Source organism: Berghia stephanieae, chromosome 12 (assembly GCF_034508935.2).
Source record: "Berghia stephanieae isolate SIO BIC M18660-M18661 chromosome 12, UCSD_Bste_1.3, whole genome shotgun sequence".
Taxonomy (NCBI): domain Eukaryota; kingdom Metazoa; phylum Mollusca; class Gastropoda; order Nudibranchia; family Aeolidiidae; genus Berghia; species Berghia stephanieae.
Window position 1 is genome coordinate 23,123,503 of NC_088371.1, and position 16,929 is coordinate 23,140,431.

General features: G+C 35.1%; 1 protein-coding gene across 8 annotated transcripts in view; it reads left to right on the forward strand.

Moving 5' to 3' along the window:
* Positions 1-16,929, forward strand: part of LOC144957479 (dual oxidase 2-like) — a 149,821-nt gene that overhangs the window by 97,550 nt on the left and 35,342 nt on the right. For all 8 annotated transcript variants that reach the window (XM_078888771.1, XM_078888770.1, XM_078888766.1 and 5 more), the window contains 9 exons: positions 1,308-1,386; positions 4,331-4,433; positions 6,165-6,337; positions 7,411-7,589; positions 8,704-8,825; positions 13,660-13,797; positions 14,138-14,266; positions 15,625-15,833; positions 16,616-16,801. In XM_078888771.1, coding sequence (XP_078744897.1) covers positions 1,308-1,386; positions 4,331-4,433; positions 6,165-6,337; positions 7,411-7,589; positions 8,704-8,825; positions 13,660-13,797; positions 14,138-14,266; positions 15,625-15,833; positions 16,616-16,801 — 1,318 coding nt within the window. The remainder of the gene's footprint in view (positions 1-1,307; positions 1,387-4,330; positions 4,434-6,164; positions 6,338-7,410; positions 7,590-8,703; positions 8,826-13,659; positions 13,798-14,137; positions 14,267-15,624; positions 15,834-16,615; positions 16,802-16,929) is intronic.

Consider the following 16,929-nt stretch of genomic DNA (forward strand, 5'->3'; position numbering starts at 1 on the left):
CTATCATGACTATAGTTTTTATCTCCTAAGAATTATGAACTTATAAAAATTTTTCAAGTAGGCAGTTCTGCACTAGCAGCCAATTGGATTGGCTATGTCATTTATATTCTCTGTTTGCATCTGGCACTTCTTTATCCCTTTATTTTTCGTCATATTTAATTTGAGTGTTCCCTCCACACTTTACTTATTTTGAATTTCAAATATTTAAAAAATTATCTTAATGTAAGGGCTACTCCAGCGATCACTTTATCTTTCATTTTTACCAAAATAATCTTTACTTCAAAAATCAATCAGTTAGAAAGACTTGAGCTTGAGCTTTTATTTAGCGCAATATCCACTAACCGCGCTCAAAGTGCTTTACAAAGTGTCCCTAACCAACAGCAACATGTAACATGTAGAACGAGACATGATGCCTGTTAGGCAATATTACAACTTTTTGGAAAGAAACAACGCTGTTGACAGCCAGGTACTCATTTTACACCCTGAGTACGGTGAGAAAATGTGAGTAAAGAGTCTTTCCCAAGGACTCAACTATGTGCCGAGCAAGGCTTGAACCTAGGACCTTCCAATCCGAATCCTTGTCATACGACAAGACCATATAGCCGCACAAACAACTTCAAAGACCCTCAACTTGTCAAACAATCTCCAACCTCAGACTTCAAAATTTTCTTTGAAAAGATTTCTGTCCAATTTTTATTGGTGCTCATTACTTTTTCATTGTTATACAAGGGACGCAATCCTGTTATTATGGTTGAGTATAGCACTTAGGTAGGAGTTGTGTCACTTGTGTACATGTGAATTTTGGCCACTGTGTTCAGAATCAAAGAATCTTTAAACTAGGAATGTTGTTAATGTCTCAATATGCTCTACATTATTCCGTTAGAGTAAGGTAACCTTTTCTTGTCGTAATATACAAAGGTAATTAGTTGAAGTGCAGCAATATTGTTTTAATCTACATTGACGCATGTGTGTAAAGCAAAAGTACATTGGAAAGTGGATGTATAGATGCTGTAGTTGTTAAAGTACATTGAAAAGTGGATGTGTGGATGATGTAGTTATTGAAGTACATAAAATAGTAGTTGTGTAGGTGTTGTAATTATTGAAGAACATTGAAACGTTGATGTGTAGATGCTGTAGTTGATGAACTACATTGAAAAGTGGATGTGTAGATGTATTTATTGAAGTACATTGAAACGTTAATGTTTAGGTGTTGTATTTGTTGAAATACACTGAGCAGTGGATGTGAATAAGCTGCAGTTGTTTTTCATGAATGTTTTCAACTGTCTTTTTATTTGACGTGTGTTCAGAGATATGAGGACCTGCCAAAGAACGAAAGACGGATCCTTCGAGGCCACTCGTCTGTGCAACACATACTGGGATGCTCTGGTAGGTCATCATGACATGACAAAAGCTGATCATACATGTGTAGTAATGCTTTTTGAGACCAATGGTCTCAAACTGGTTTTATATTTGGATGAACCTGGTGTTTAGATTTGAATTTTAGACTGAATATAAAATTTAATTTAAAATGAACACAGTCCTTGAGGTCACGTATTTGAAAAAGATTTTTATCGTCAGGAATTTATGTGACATTAACGGATTCCAGATACGTGACATTGGACCAATTTAGATAATAGAGAGGGAGGGGGAAATTAAGTTAAAAGAGAATAATGAAAAGAAGAGTAATAAGACAAAGAAATGAAGTTTTAAAATCAATTACTGGACACAAAGAAAAGACTGTAACAGTGGAATAACAGAACAATACGTATCAGATCTGGTACAAACGTTTTATTTGTAACATTTATACCAACGATAATGAGAAATGATATTCACACACTACATATAACTTATTATCATCATTGTGTTCAGGGCATTGTAGATTCCAGCACATCCAGCAAAGGAAACCAGTCTCAGGTTAAACATAATAATTTTATCACCCTGGGTCTACTTGCACATATTTGCAGGTGTGATAACCGAACACGTTTATGGGTTTGATTTGTCGTATTGGACTTTGCATTGCATAGATGTGGTCATTACCACAATGAGCCCATAACAAATTGATTTATCAGACCTGCAAATAAGTACACATCGCCATAGGTCTACCTCCTGACCATCTCCCCACCCTTTCCCACCCTATCTTTTATTTTTTTAATTTTTTTTTAATTTTTTTTTTGCGTCGTTAATATTTATTTTCATTCACAATTTTTTATTTATTCAAATATTTTTATTTATTTCTCCATCAAAGATAGAGCAGGATATAATTGTTTTCTTTGTTTTTCCTTTCTTTTTTTTTTTTTTTTTTTTTTTTTTTTTTTTTTTTTTTTTTTTTTTACAGTATGATAAACGTCGTTCATTTCCATTATTGAAAACGTAAATTTGACTGATTATATATAGTTTAGAAATTAATTTCAAATGTCAGTGTTATGTTACCTACACAATAATTTTAAACGTAAACAATTAAAAAAGAAAAGTTATAATGTTAGTTTATTAGGGTTAAATTTATTAACTGGAAGTCAAATATGGAAGCTGTCAAGATATATTGTTTTTTTTCTCTTTTGTTTATTTTAAATGTAATGCATAAAAATGTTGACAAATAGGAAGTGCTATATTGTTAATCGACTGCCATCTGTCGTTAAAGGCTCTTTTTATGTTTTAAATTGGCTTAATCTGGTCGTTTTACTTTGTATCGTAAATTTATTTATTTATAGCATACAAACGTAGGGAGCTCGTTTATTTGACCATAAATCCATATCTTCCTTTATAAACCATTATAAAAAGGCGTCTGGATATTTTTTTATGGTTTTCTTTAGCTCGGTTGTTCTCGTTATTTTTTTTTGTTTTTGTTTTTGTTTTATTTGTTTATTTATATATTTTTGTTTTTGTTTTTTTTCTCTTTCAAATTAGATAACCATTAATGAATAGGCAAATAAGGAGGTTAATATATAAAATGTGAAAAGAATACGTAAGCCGTTGATCAATGAGGGACTTCAAAATCCATTTATTCCACTATGTGATTACATGGAATTATAAAAAACCCCAATCCATTTCACACAGTACAAGTTGCCTGCAAAATGTCCTTGTACTAGCATTTTTACTCTGTTTAATGTTATATCTTCATCTGCCTCTAAAAAGTTGATAAAGACAATTTTTTTAAAAAAAAAGGAAGAATCATTATGAGCAGTGAGTACTTGTAGAATTTTGTTCTATTATTTTTTCCTTGTAGAATTGTGTTCCGTATCATTGTTGAATGAATAACGTCAGAAAAAAGATCGTCCTTCAAAGCCATTTAGCCAGAGTTTATCCCAGTTTCTATAGTGTATATGATGTTCCTAATTGATCAACAGCTTAAAGTTTTTTGCAACATACTAGCATACAAGGAATTTCGCAAACTTCACACCAACCCAACCCAAAAATAGATTTTTTTTTTCACTCAAACACAAAAGAAATATGTTCCTGCTATATCTACACATTTTTTTGAATAGCACAATGAGCTCTACAACTCTGTTAAATTTTTTATAAGTATAACACTTGAAAATTTTGTGATGTACAATAAAAAAATCAAAATGAGAAAAATGTCGGCTGTATCATAACGAATATGACGATTTTCCTATTGTCAGTAAGGAGAGCGTTAAACTTAAAACAAAACAAAAAATGAGAAAAAATGGCGATATAGAATATTCGTCTACTAAATAAAATCATCAACTTAACCCAAGTTTCTTATTTTTTACCATAATTTCATTTTTTAAAAATTGTCACTCACTCACTCACTCATTCCCATGATTGGATGGTCGTCGGGGGTGCTTTCGGGATACAGCCTTCACAACACAGTGCCACAAACCTAGGTCAATGGCCTTCTCTGTCAGCTCATACAGCCTCAATCCTGTCCATTCTTTGATGTTATCCAGCCACATTTTCCTTTGCTCTACTCTTCTGCTTTGATCTTCCACCATGGTTGGCTGTCTTGCAATATCATCAATGATACTCTTTAAAAAAAATACAATTTCTGATCAATCATCACAAAATGACATTATGTTGGATGAGATTTAAACTGAAATTCAATTTGAAGTCAAACTCACGAGAAGTAAAAGCTGTAGCTTTTTACAGTTCATGAAATTTGTAATTAAACCATAGATATGAACTTAACTCAAATTCAAAACTTTATAGTAAAAATCCAATTTTCTGTGTCCTGTTCACGCCAACATTATATGGTATTGAGACAACTATTCACATTTTTAGACAGTGCATCACACGTATATTATATGGATATAATGATTAGTAAAAGTTTTTGTCAGTGTTAATTATATTGACAATGATATATTCCCCTGCCTAGAACATGGTCTACTCCAGTAAGTCCGGTACGGAGGAAATCTTGCTGGGTCTGGCTCTGCAAATGGCCGAACTCGATGACACAAGCGTTGTGGAGGATTTGAGAAGTAAGGAATTTATTCTTATTACTTACCTTATCCTTTACTGATGTGTTTTGGTTTTACTCTAACTGAAAATCATGTCTTAATACTGTTTTTTTAAAAAAATCAAGTAAGCGGTAGTAAGGCGGATGTGACGAAGGCTATATGTATTGCTTTTATTTCTCTATTAATGGAAAAATGTTAGATATCTGGAGTTTGAATGAAGTATTACCTTTTTAATTTTTGTTGGCTGACGAAGTGTTTGAGCCGAAATCTTTCTGTGTTAAGTTTTTTTTTTTTTGGATGTTTTTTTTTTTTTTTTTGTTTGTTTTGATTTATTTGTAGTTTTGTTCAGCACTTTATAGCCATATGGTAATGGGAGTCCTTAAATTTTATTTTTAAATTATTTTCTTTTTATTTGTGTGTGTGTGTGTGTGTGTGTGTGTGTGTGTGTGTGTTTGTGTGATGTGTGATTGTGTTATGATGACTATCTACACTAGGTGGAGATTAGAACTTGTGTAAGGGAAAGGAATAAAGAACAGATTGTTCGAGTCAGGCTATAGTTAAACCAAAATGATGACATTTTCATTGAGGTTTATCCAAAAGTCATCAAAGCCCAGCAAGATTCACTGCCTTAGAGGCTTAGCCCTGCCTACCTTGTCTAAGAGTAGGAATTTATTCCAGTTTCTCCAGCAATTAAACAAACGACGTTTCAGCCTTTGGCCTTCTTCAAGTAAACTCGAAATATATTATATTCTTACCTATTATCTTTTAACTATTATGGCAATCTAATACATATAACTCATATCGTGTTTACAGTGTAAATTGCTCACTTGGGGGCTTTGATAGCTCAATTTGTAGAGTGCTCGCTTAACATGAAAAGGGATCAAGATTGATCCACGGTGCCGTCAAGATTTTTTTGGACTCCCTTGTCTATCCAGCAGTGAATGGGTAGCTGAATATTTTTGACCCTTTGGAAAGTACTTTGTGATAGACTATCATCCTATCCAAAGGATAGCAAGCGATTGTTATTGTCTGTTTCAAGCTATAGAAAGGAGTATAAACTCTGGCTCCAGGGGCCTAGTGGATCTGAAGGAGAGAAGTATAATGCATTTGGCGAGAGCAACAGCTATTGGACACTTGCACAGTGAAAGCACTGCCTATGCTATTATTATTATTATTATTATTATTATTATTATTATTATTATTATTATTATTATTATTATTATTATTATTATTATTATTATTATTATTACTATTGTTATTAGTATTATTGTTTTAGTATTATTATTATTATTATTATTATTATTATTATTATTATTATTATTATTATTATTATTATTTTATTATATTATTATTATTATTATTAATTATTATCATTATCATTATCATTATCATTATTTATTATTATTATATTATTATTATTATTTATTATTTATTATTATTATTATTATTATTATTATTTATTATTATTATTATTATTATTATTATTATTATATTATTATTATTATTATTATTATTATTATTATTATTATATTATTATTATTATATTATTATTATTATTATTATTATTATTATTATTATTATTATTATTACCATCAATATCATTATTTAATATAGCGCCATTATCCATAAATTATGGTGCTCAGAGGTGCTTTACAATAATATGTTATAAGTTTGTCTTGTTTTGTCCTGCCTAAGGAAACCACCTTAGATATCATAAACATGACTTGGATTTATAAACCCTTTTTTTTCCAGGCAAATTCTACGGCCCCCTCTACCATTCCCGACTGGACGCTGTCGTACAGGCCATCATGAAAGGGAGAGACTACGGTATCCCAGACTACAACACTGTCAGGAAAGCTGTGGGACTCGAACCTGTGATGGATTGGGAGGACATCAACCCCTGGATGGCTAAAAACAATCCACAGGTTTGTTTATGTCATAAAGGAGAAGCATTGTTTTAGCTTGTGTATTTTGTGGAAATAACAGTGCCATATATTTGACATTGAAGCATAATATGGATAGAAATATAAAGTGAGTACTTACTTGAAGAGAAAAAGACCAAAGGCCGCAACGTCGTTTGTTTTGTGTTGTTCCCTTATATATGAGTCAGATTTACTCAATTTAGTTTTCTCTCCATATCATTGGCTCATTTAGGCACCTCTAGTTTTAAGCATAAGTAGTGACACTGCCAATTATTTTAATTTGGCACGGAACAAAAGTCATTGTACTGCTATGTGGCCTAGTGGTATGACTCTGGCCTTTAGTAGGTCCAGGGTTCAAGACCCTCTTTAAGTAGTGCATCAGCCATTAACAGTGTTGTCTCTGTCTGAAAAAATGTATTATTGCCCAATGTTAAACGTTGCTGTTAGCTAGGAACCTCTTTCTGAGCATGACTTGATGATGGACATACAAAAATAGAAAAATCATGGTTTCTACTGATAGTCAGCAGTGTAACTTTAAAACTTTCAATATTGCTCAGAAGCTTGATAGTAGCAGGTGTTCTGCTCTAACTATCAATAATGAGGTTTCAAAATTGAGAGAGTTTGTTGGAAATGTTCACGATGTGCATTTTTTTGTGGCAGGTGGTGCATAGTGCTGCTTCATAATATGATACACTACATTTCACAGATATTTGTTTGTGCGGCTATGTGGTCTAGTGGTATGACACTCGCTTTTGGATCGGAAGGTCCTGGGTTCGAGCCTCGCTCAGTGCATAGTTGAGTCCTTGGAGAAGGCTCTTTACTCACATTCTCTCACCGTACTCAGATGTAAAATGAGTACCTGGCTGTTAACAGCGTTGTCTCTGTCGGAAAAAAATTGTATTATCGTCTAACAGTTCATGTCCCATCCTACATGTTAAATGTTGCTGTTGGCCAGGGACCGCTTGTAAAACGCTTTGAGCATGTTTAGTGGATATTGCGCTCTATAAAACTCATTTTTCATTTTAAGTTGTTTACTAGAGAGACACTTTTCTCATTTCATTTCTTATAAATTTCAGCTATTAAAAAGTTTGAAGAGAATTCACCGTGACAATCTAACTTTGATTGACATGTTTGTGGGCGGGATGATGGAGACCACGCCCTCTGGGCCCGGCCCCCTTTTCACAGCCATCCTCATAGAGCAGTTCACACGGATCAGGGATGGAGACAGGTTCTGGTTTGAGAACGACGCCAATGGGTAAGGACTAATTTCAGCTTTGAGTTTATTTTATTTTTCCTTTGTGATCGTGTGATCTGGTTTCCACTACACAAACGACGAATAGATTTAGAGCAGAATTTGAAATTAAATTAAAACTTATTTTTTTATTAATTTCATCCACATTATAATTTTTAACAGTAACAGCCAAGAATTACTTGAAGACTTCATACAAGTAAATAACAAGTTAAGGGTGGAGATGGGGGGGGGGGGGGGGTGGCGTGGGGGTTGCAAAAATTTGAAAAAAAAAATAGAGCAGGAAAGGACAAAGAGGAGGCCCTATGCAAAGGGAAGTAGTTCAAGTAAACCATTGACTTTTACGTACAGAGATCAATACCACATTATATTAGTTGACATTGAGTGAAGGCTCATTAGATAAATGTCATCCATCGCCTCTAAACAGTATTATAATAATGAAGCATTTATAAAGCGCACACTTCCACACAAAGGTGCTTGTATAGTTTGAGAAACTATAATCAGTCTTTTTGTTATGAGGCGGATTATTTCAAATTATATTTCAAAGCTTAGATCTTAATACCAATTTTCAGCATCTGTGTCATCCGATATACAGTGGAATTCTGATAAAGCCAGCACTGCTGGAACAGAAAGATTAAGCAAGGTTGATTTTATCCTTTATCAATGGACCTCACTAAGATAAAGAAAAGGTGTTGACTTAAAGCAGAAGTAGACTTTAAAAGTGTTGACTTAAACGGATTCCATTGTATTACTGTATTGAGACAGTGGGTCACATGTGTAGTCAGCCCCTCGTTGAATGATCTCCCTCAATCTGTAAGATTTTCGAGCTCTATAGACATATTCAAAAAATACGTCTAAAAACATTATTTTCACTCAATACTTACTTGATTGAATTTTTAAATGTGTTTTATGTGACTTATGTATTGGTGTTTTTGATGCCTTCTTAATGCTCTGGATTCGATATTGACTGATTTTGTCTCACAGTGTTATTGTATATTCTGTGTAAACAGTGCCTAGTTGTTTTAACGAAAGGCGCTATAGAAATATGCATACTATTATTATTGTTATTACAATTTAAAATATTGGCATTCGTAATCACATTATCTTACTACGATAACAGTGTGTTTAGTCCAGAAGAAGTGGATGCCATTAGACAAGTGACCCTAAAAGACATCATCACTAACACCACAACCCTGGGCAAAGACAAGTTACAGGACGATCTATTTCAGCTGCCAACTGATGGTAGGTTTAGGTCCATGTATCATTTCTTTTGCTAAAAAAACTCCAAAAAACTTGAGATTTTATATATAAGCGCAATATCCACTGAAATTGCTCAAAGCACTTTACCCCAACCAATAGCAACACTCAACATGTAGGACAAGACATGGCGCTTGTTTGGCGATATTACAAGTTTTCTACAAAGACAACATTGTTCTTGGCTATATACTCATTTTACACCTGAGTATGGTGAGAAAATGGGAGTAAAGAGCCTTTTTCATGGACTAAACTATGCACTGCTCAGAGTGGGATTCGAATCCTAGACTTTCCATTCCAAAAGCAAGTGTCATACCTATAGACCAAACAGCTGCACAAACGCTTGCTGTTTTGTTGTCTAATCACCAGTTTGACCCCTCGGACCTTTAAATTAAAGCATGATGTGAGCATAACATTGTATTTCTACATCACAGCAACTCCCCGTGCTAGTTCATTGTTCATGGAGAAATGATGTGTCTAAAGTATGGAGCCAGAGTTTATCCCAGATTCTATAGTGCGAAATGGACAATAGCAATAATTGCTTGCTGTCCTTTGGATAAGATACTAGTCTATTGCAAAGTACTTTTCACCAGATTCAACCGGCCCAGTTACCCAATCTTGACTTCACCCGGGGTTGATCTCGGTCTCTCTGCATGTAAAGCGAGTGCTCTATTAACTGAGATATTAGGACCTCTACCGAAAAGTGATGTTTTGTTACTAATCATGGGTATGGCTGGGCAGATTAATAATAATAATGGTATAGATTTATAGTGCGCCAAACATCCCTTCATCAGGAGGGCTCTGGGCGCATAACATAGATTAACTTAATCATTAAGCCCGAACACAGCACACAAACAACGCTAATTATACACATAATCAAAAGAAAGCCTGTCGGAATAAGAATGTCTTCAATCGACGCTTGAATTCCTCTAGTGAAGACGAAGAACGTATCTCTAGTGGTAGTAAATTCCACAACCTTGGACCAGAATGCTGAAAGGCGCGTTCACCAGCCTTCACTCGACAGCCGGGTGTTTTCAATTTGAGGTCGTTCGTTGATCGAAGCGATCGCTGTGGGTTATACCGTTCAACGAGGTTTGAGAGATATGCTGGTGACGAGCCTTCCAGGCATTTGAAAACGATAGTTGAAGATTTATATTTAATCCGCTGGTCCACTGGCAGCCAATGCAGCTGCTGTAGTAATTCGGGAGCTGCAGTTTTCCTGTCTTTCGCAGTACAACGTGGGCTGCCATGTTCTGTATTTTCTGGAGTTTGTTTATTTTGTCTTATTGAGACCACAAACAGTGCATTTTAGTAGTCCATTTTCGGGAATATCAAAGATGTTACCAATTTGTTGCAAGTTTCCCTATTAATAAATGGTCTGATTGTTCTGATATTTCTTAGAATGCAGATAGCACTTGTTCTCACATTGTTAATATGTTTGTTCATAGACAGATCACTCTCTAAGGTGATGCCGAGATTTTTTGCTGATGTTGTGAGCTGTATTTTGTCATTATCGTTGATTGTCAGTGCCAGTGTAAATGGATCTGTCTTATTATTGGAACTAGCAATGAATAAGGCTTCAGTCTTGTCGCCATTTAATTTTAACCTATTTGCAGACATCCATCTCATCACATGGTTGATGCATTGTTCGTAAACAGTTATCTTTGAAACTATATCGGATTGCAAACACATGCTATATATACTGGGTATCGTCGGCGTACATATGGTAAGCGAGAGAATGTTGCTCTAAGATTCTCACAACAGGGGAAGTGTAAAGTACGAAAAGGACTGGGCCTAAAACGGATCTTTGAGTTACACCAAAATGAAGGTCACGCTCTGACGAAGTTACTTCCCCAATTAAAACTGATTGAGTTCTTTGAGTAAGATATGATGCAAACCAGTTTAGAGCAGTGCCTGATATGCCGAAAGTAACTTGTAGCCTTCGAAGTAGTATAGAATGGTCGATGGTGTCAAAGGCCGCCGAAAGATCGAGAAGACTAAAGAGGGTGGTTTTTCCTTGATCAATAATTTGCAGCAAGTCATTTGTGATTCTCATCAATGCTGTTTCTGTGCTATGATTTTGCCGATAGACCGATTGAAAGCACTCATCGAGGTTATTATGTTTTACATGAAAAGAAAGTTGTTTTAATACAATCTTTTCTAGAATTTTGGAAATGAATGGTAGATTTGATACAGGCCTAAAGTTTTTTAAAATTATCACTGCCAAGTCCCGCTTTCTTCAACAATGGCTTCACCAATGCTTTCTTGAAGCTTTCTGGAACAACTCCCACCCTTAATTATTGATTAATCAATTCAGTGATGTAAGGTGCAAGTTCATCAATACACTCCTTCAAAAGGGATGTTGGTAAAGGGTCGAGCCAACATGATTTGCTAGGACTAGAGAGAATCGTTTTCTTTGTGTCATTTATTGAAATTTCTTTGAAAGATGTTAAGGGTTCCCCATAAAAAGAGGTATATTCTGCTTCTGTTTTGTCTGTGTCAAGTTCACTCCGTATCGTTGTTATTTTATTCATGAAATACTCTACAAAGCAGTCCGCGAGTTGCTTGTCGTCAGTCTGGTGTGGCAGGCTTGTTTTGATCTCTTTGCCTAGAAGCTTATTTGAGATTTTATAAAACTCTTCGGACTTTTTATGTTATCAACTTTATCAAGATAATAGATACGCTTTGCCTTAATTGTCACCTCTTTGAGTCTATGTTTGAATGATATGTAAATTTCCTTATCAATTGTCAGGCCAGATTTTTTCCATTTCTTCTCCGCTTTTCTTTTCTCTTTCTTTATACGTTTTACCTCCAAATTGTACCATGGTGATTCTTTTCTGATGTTCACAGATCTTGTCGTGAGAGGTGCGTGCTTATCCATAACACTAATAATTGCTTTATCAAAATTGTCAACAGTCACTTCTTTCTCACAATGTGTAGTTAGAGAGTGAGAGAGGTCCGCTTTAAATAGTTCTATGTCAATTTTCTTCAAATCTCTCGAAACAACTATTTTTTTTTGTTTTTGTGTCGTGTACTATCCCCCTCCGATGCCAAAAGATATTAAATGATGGTCTGAAATGCAAAGATCATCTACATTGATAGGTGTCGCAAGTTGCATGTCAACGCTGGTCAATACCCAGTCAATAATGTGTCCACACCGATGTGTCTTTTCATTGACATGCTGTGTCATGTGATGTGACGAAAGTAGTTTATTTATATTTCTTATATCCGATGTGTCTCGATCAAATTGCAAGTTGAAATCTCCAACAATAATATTTTTCTATGACTTTATGTCAAGGCGAAGAAGGAAGTCCTCGAATTCATCAATAAATAGTGATGTTTTTAATCTATTTTTTGCACTGGGTGGTGGCCTATATATTGAATGAAGCTTGACTGAGTCATGTTTAAAAGCAATGACCATTCCTACCGATTCGAATGCCGAAAAATTGTTGACATCATGATTAAATCTAATGGTCAAATTTGACCTATAGACAACTGCAATTCCTCCCCCTCTCCTTCTTTTTCTCGGAAATGACTGAGTTGTATGTGTGAGTGGTGTTAAATCCGACACAATTGCTTCATCCCCATTCTCCTTTAACCATGTTTCAATTATTATTAGAATGTCAATAGATCTCTCCTCAATCATATGTTTAATGTCTAATGTTTTATTGCGGCAAGACTGGGCGTTTATTGTCGCCACTTTTAAAATTGGAAGTGATTTCTTTTCACTCATAAGTGGTATAATTGTCTGTGTGGTAGGTGGCCGTGGTGTTTTATTTTTAGGGGTGGGCCGATGGCCACACTATGTTGGGATGGCCCTTTGTTTTCGTATCCCTCCTCGACTCAATCGATGTTTCGGTTCACTTGTTTAAACACGGTGTTTGTATTCGCTTTCATAATCACAACAATAATTATCACTTTCATGGTGTAAAATGTATTCAAGACAACCGTTGCTTTTCGTAAGACTTGTCATCGCGGTGGACTGTATGGTGACGTGTGTTTCATTTTCTAGATTCATAATACTGGGCATCGATGTTAGAGCACAGTGAACACTTGTAGTAAAATAAATAAACAACTTTTTTCATAGAATAAAATACTTGAAATTATTAAAATTTAGCATAAAATTCATGAATGATACACAAGTCCTTTGATAATAATAAGAAATAATTATATCACTCAGAAAATTAAAACGTCACAATTCGATTTGTATAAAAATCCAGAATTGAAAATGTAAATAAACGCTAAAATAAATAGAAAACACAGAGCAATTTGAAACGTGTCAGCCTACAATTTGTGTTACAATGAAATCAAATGTTACTTTTAACATTAAATGATTTCTTCTTTCTCTCTACTCCTTGATAATCTCAATATGGATATATAAGGAATAAGGAATATTTCTTCTTCTTCTTCCCTTCTTCTTCTTCTTCTTCTTCTTCTTCTTCTTCTTCTTCTTCTTCTTTCTTCTTCTTCTTCTTCTTCTTTCTTCTTCTTCTTCTTCTTCTTCTTCTTCTTTCTTCTTTCTTCTTTCTTCTTCTTCTTCTTCTTCTTCTTCTTCTTCTTCTTCTTCTTCTTCTTCTTCTTCTTCTTCTTCTTCTTCTTCTTCTTCTTCTTCTTCTTCTTCTTCTTCCTCTTCCTCTTCCTCTTCCTCTTCCTCTTCCTCTTCCTCTTCCTCTTCCTCTTCCTCTTCCTCTTCCTCTTCCTCTTCCTCTTCCTCTTCCTCTTCCTCTTCCTCTTCCTTCTTCTTCTTCTTCTTCTTCTTCTTCTTCTTCTTCTTCTTCTTCACGCTCGCGAATATTTAAAATATTGTTATAATTTTTTCCAGCCCCATCTTGTGGTCACGTGATTCACTTCAACGCTTCTCAGCTACGTCCATGCCCTGGCCATCAAGGCTACAATTTCTTCAAAGGGAGTGAAATCCCATATATTATAATTTGGACCTGTCTTGGATTGCTTCCCTTTGGTATGTTGGAATAGACAAGGGAGATAATTTTTTTCTTCTTTTTATCATGTGGTTTACAGTTAGGATGGAATGTTTTGAATGCGACCCACAACATTCTAAAAAGAAGGGGGATGAGTTGAAGGAGAGTGAGAAAAAATAGGAGGAGGAGGAGAAGGTGGACGCAGTGGAGAAGGAAGAAGAGGAAAAGGAGAAGGAAAACTGAAAATAATAGGAAGTAGGAAAAAGAGAGGTGTAGAAGTAGAAGGAGGAGAAAAAGGAAGAAAAGAAGAAGAAGGAGGAGCTTTGTAGATTTTTTAACGAATCCTTTATTTACATACTCTGTTTTTATGTGTCATTTCAGTGTGTATCTTTGCCGCCTACCTACTGGCCAAATGCAAGCAATGGCGTCACAAACAACAGCTAAAGGACATGAGGCTGGAAAAAGAAAAGAAGAGAATCTTGAGACGGACTCTGTCTTGCAGTGTGTCAGGTAGTTTGTAGTGTCAAGACTAAGTAAGCTGTTAGAAGCTGTGGATTAATGTAAATGTTGCTGCTCGAAGAAATAAATAACAATGTGAAATTGTCAGTTTCAATTTAATTTCATATATGAAAACAGATAAATAGACGATTACAGGTTTCCCCTTAATCAACAAAACAGGATGAATGAAACACTACAGAGGAATGAGATAATGAGGTACCCGCTTTTGATCAATATCAAAAATATTAAAAACAATCTAGACATGTTATCTTGTCTATCATAACTGTATGTGAAATATAGTAATGCACATTTGTTAAGCTTAAATTATCCTGCTACATGATACAGGTTCTGGGTGCGACAAAAAACAAAAACAAAACAAAACTAGAGCATTAATTTAGCGCAATATCCACTGAATATGCTCAAAGAAGTTGTGTCTGGATGATAATTTCATTGTGGGCTTTTCTGTATTTATATTGTGAAAAAACACCTAAAATCGCTATTATGTTTGGGTGAGCCATATGGCAAAATGTGATTTTAATGTTAAAACGACCAGAAATGTCAGATTTTATTTTTTTTCACTTTATATGTGTACTAATGCCGTCAATAATTGATTTCAATTGAGTTTTTATATAGCGCAATATCCATTAAGGTGCTCATAGCGCTTTACAAGGGGTCCCTGGCCAATGCCAAAATTTAACATTTAGGACAGAACATGACACCTGCTTGGCGATATTAAAATTATTTTCGGACAGGTACTCATTTTCCACCTGAGTACGGTGAGAGAATTTGAGTAAAGAGCCTTCTCGAAAAACTCAATTATGCCCCGAGCAAGGCTCGCACAGAGGACCTTCCGGTCTGAAAGTGAGTGTCAAAAAACATATTAGTTTATCCCCAAGTGGGGCCAGCAGGGCTTAGTGGTATGGTCTTTGTTTTGTACCTAAAAGGTATCGATTTCAACGACCCACTGCATGGTGATGCACTGCGGCTGATGCCTGGGTTAATAGTGAAAATTTGTATAGCCCCCACTTCCCTTGTAAATGCCTTTTGGTTCTTCACAATAAATAAATAAATATTATAAATTGTTGTTGTTGTTGTTGTTGTTCTTCTTCTTCTTCTTCTTCTTCTTCTTCTTCTTCTTCTTCTTCTTCTTCTTCTTCTTCTTCTTCTTCTTCTTTCTTCTTTCTTCTTTCTTCTTTCTTCTTTCTTCTTTCTTCTTTCTTCTTTCTTCTTTCTTCATCATCATCATCGTCATCATCATTCAGTTTATTGCTCTTTCAGTGAATTACAGGCAGTAAGGTGGTCTTTTCATCAATGTTAATCTTGGAATAGTTTTATTAATTCTTCTATTTCTTCTTCATGGATTTCCCCAGTCCACGATGCCTTGGAGTGGAGAGGGAACCAACCAGCTAGGTCCATCGAACTCCACATCACAACCAAAGGATCCATCGAAGTTTTCACCTCCACGGGGTCGCATGTCCGGTCAATCAAGGTGGAGGGGTCAACACAGCTACTGGTCAAGAGCAGCGCCAACAAGAAACGAAATGTCCTCATGATTGTTATGCCGAGGGAGTATGACCTGGTAAGTATTTTCAGCCTTCTTTATTTATTTTTTTGTTTTGTTTTCTTTGTGCTTTTCTTTTTTGTTTTAAATTGATAAAATAAGTTGAAGATACTTTAATCATGACCATTGCTGTCGTTTTGTTATTGTATCTCTAGTCAGATCCTTCTGGGCTTGTGTCTTGGGTCTATTGCTGATTTAATTAATATAAATTTTAATTAAATTGATCTTTTGTAAAGGGCGATATCCAATAAACATGCTCAAAGCGCTTTACAAGGGGTCCCGGGCCAACATCAACATTTAACATTTAGGACGGGACATGACACCTGAACTGTCAGGTGATATTACAATTTTTTAATGATAGAAACAACGCTGTTAACGACCAGGTGCTTATTTTACACCTGACTACGGTGAGAGAATGTGACTAAAGAGCCATCTATACACTCCATCTCTCCCACCTTATACCAAGCAAAGCTTTTAATTAAAAAAGAGAATTTTAAAAAAGAATAAATAAATAAATAAATAAATAAATGAATAAATAAATAAATAAAATTCCCTTTATTCATTGTCAAGGGGAAATTTGTCTTAAGGATCTATTTCAGTGGAAGACTAGAATAACTCGGGCATCAGCCGCAGTGCAGCATCACAAAGTGAGCTCAGGTGAAGTGTCTTGCTCAAGACCACACAGCGCAGCAGGTAGTCGAACTCAGTACCTTTCGGGTATGAAGCAAAGAACATACAGCTGAGCCACACTGCCCCATGAAAGTATCATTCCAATTTCCTTTTTTTTCTTTCTTATTCAGGTTGTAGAGTTTTTGAGTGAGCCACTCCGTGCTGATTTTGAGAATGTTCTGGCCCAGTTGGCCAACACCTACAGTGTTGATTTCTCCTTGATAGAAATACGCCTTCAGGACCTTTACAACAGTGCCACCACCAAGGAAAAACGCAACAAGATGCTCGAAAAGTTCTTTAAAACCATTTTCTCAGAGGTAGGCAAGCAAAGTCTTTTGTTCTTTAAAACCATTTGTCTTTCATTTCACCTTTTAGTCATTTGCCATTTTTTTAAATTAATTTGTTAGACATTTACAATCTTTTGTTATGATGTGATTTTTTTGTC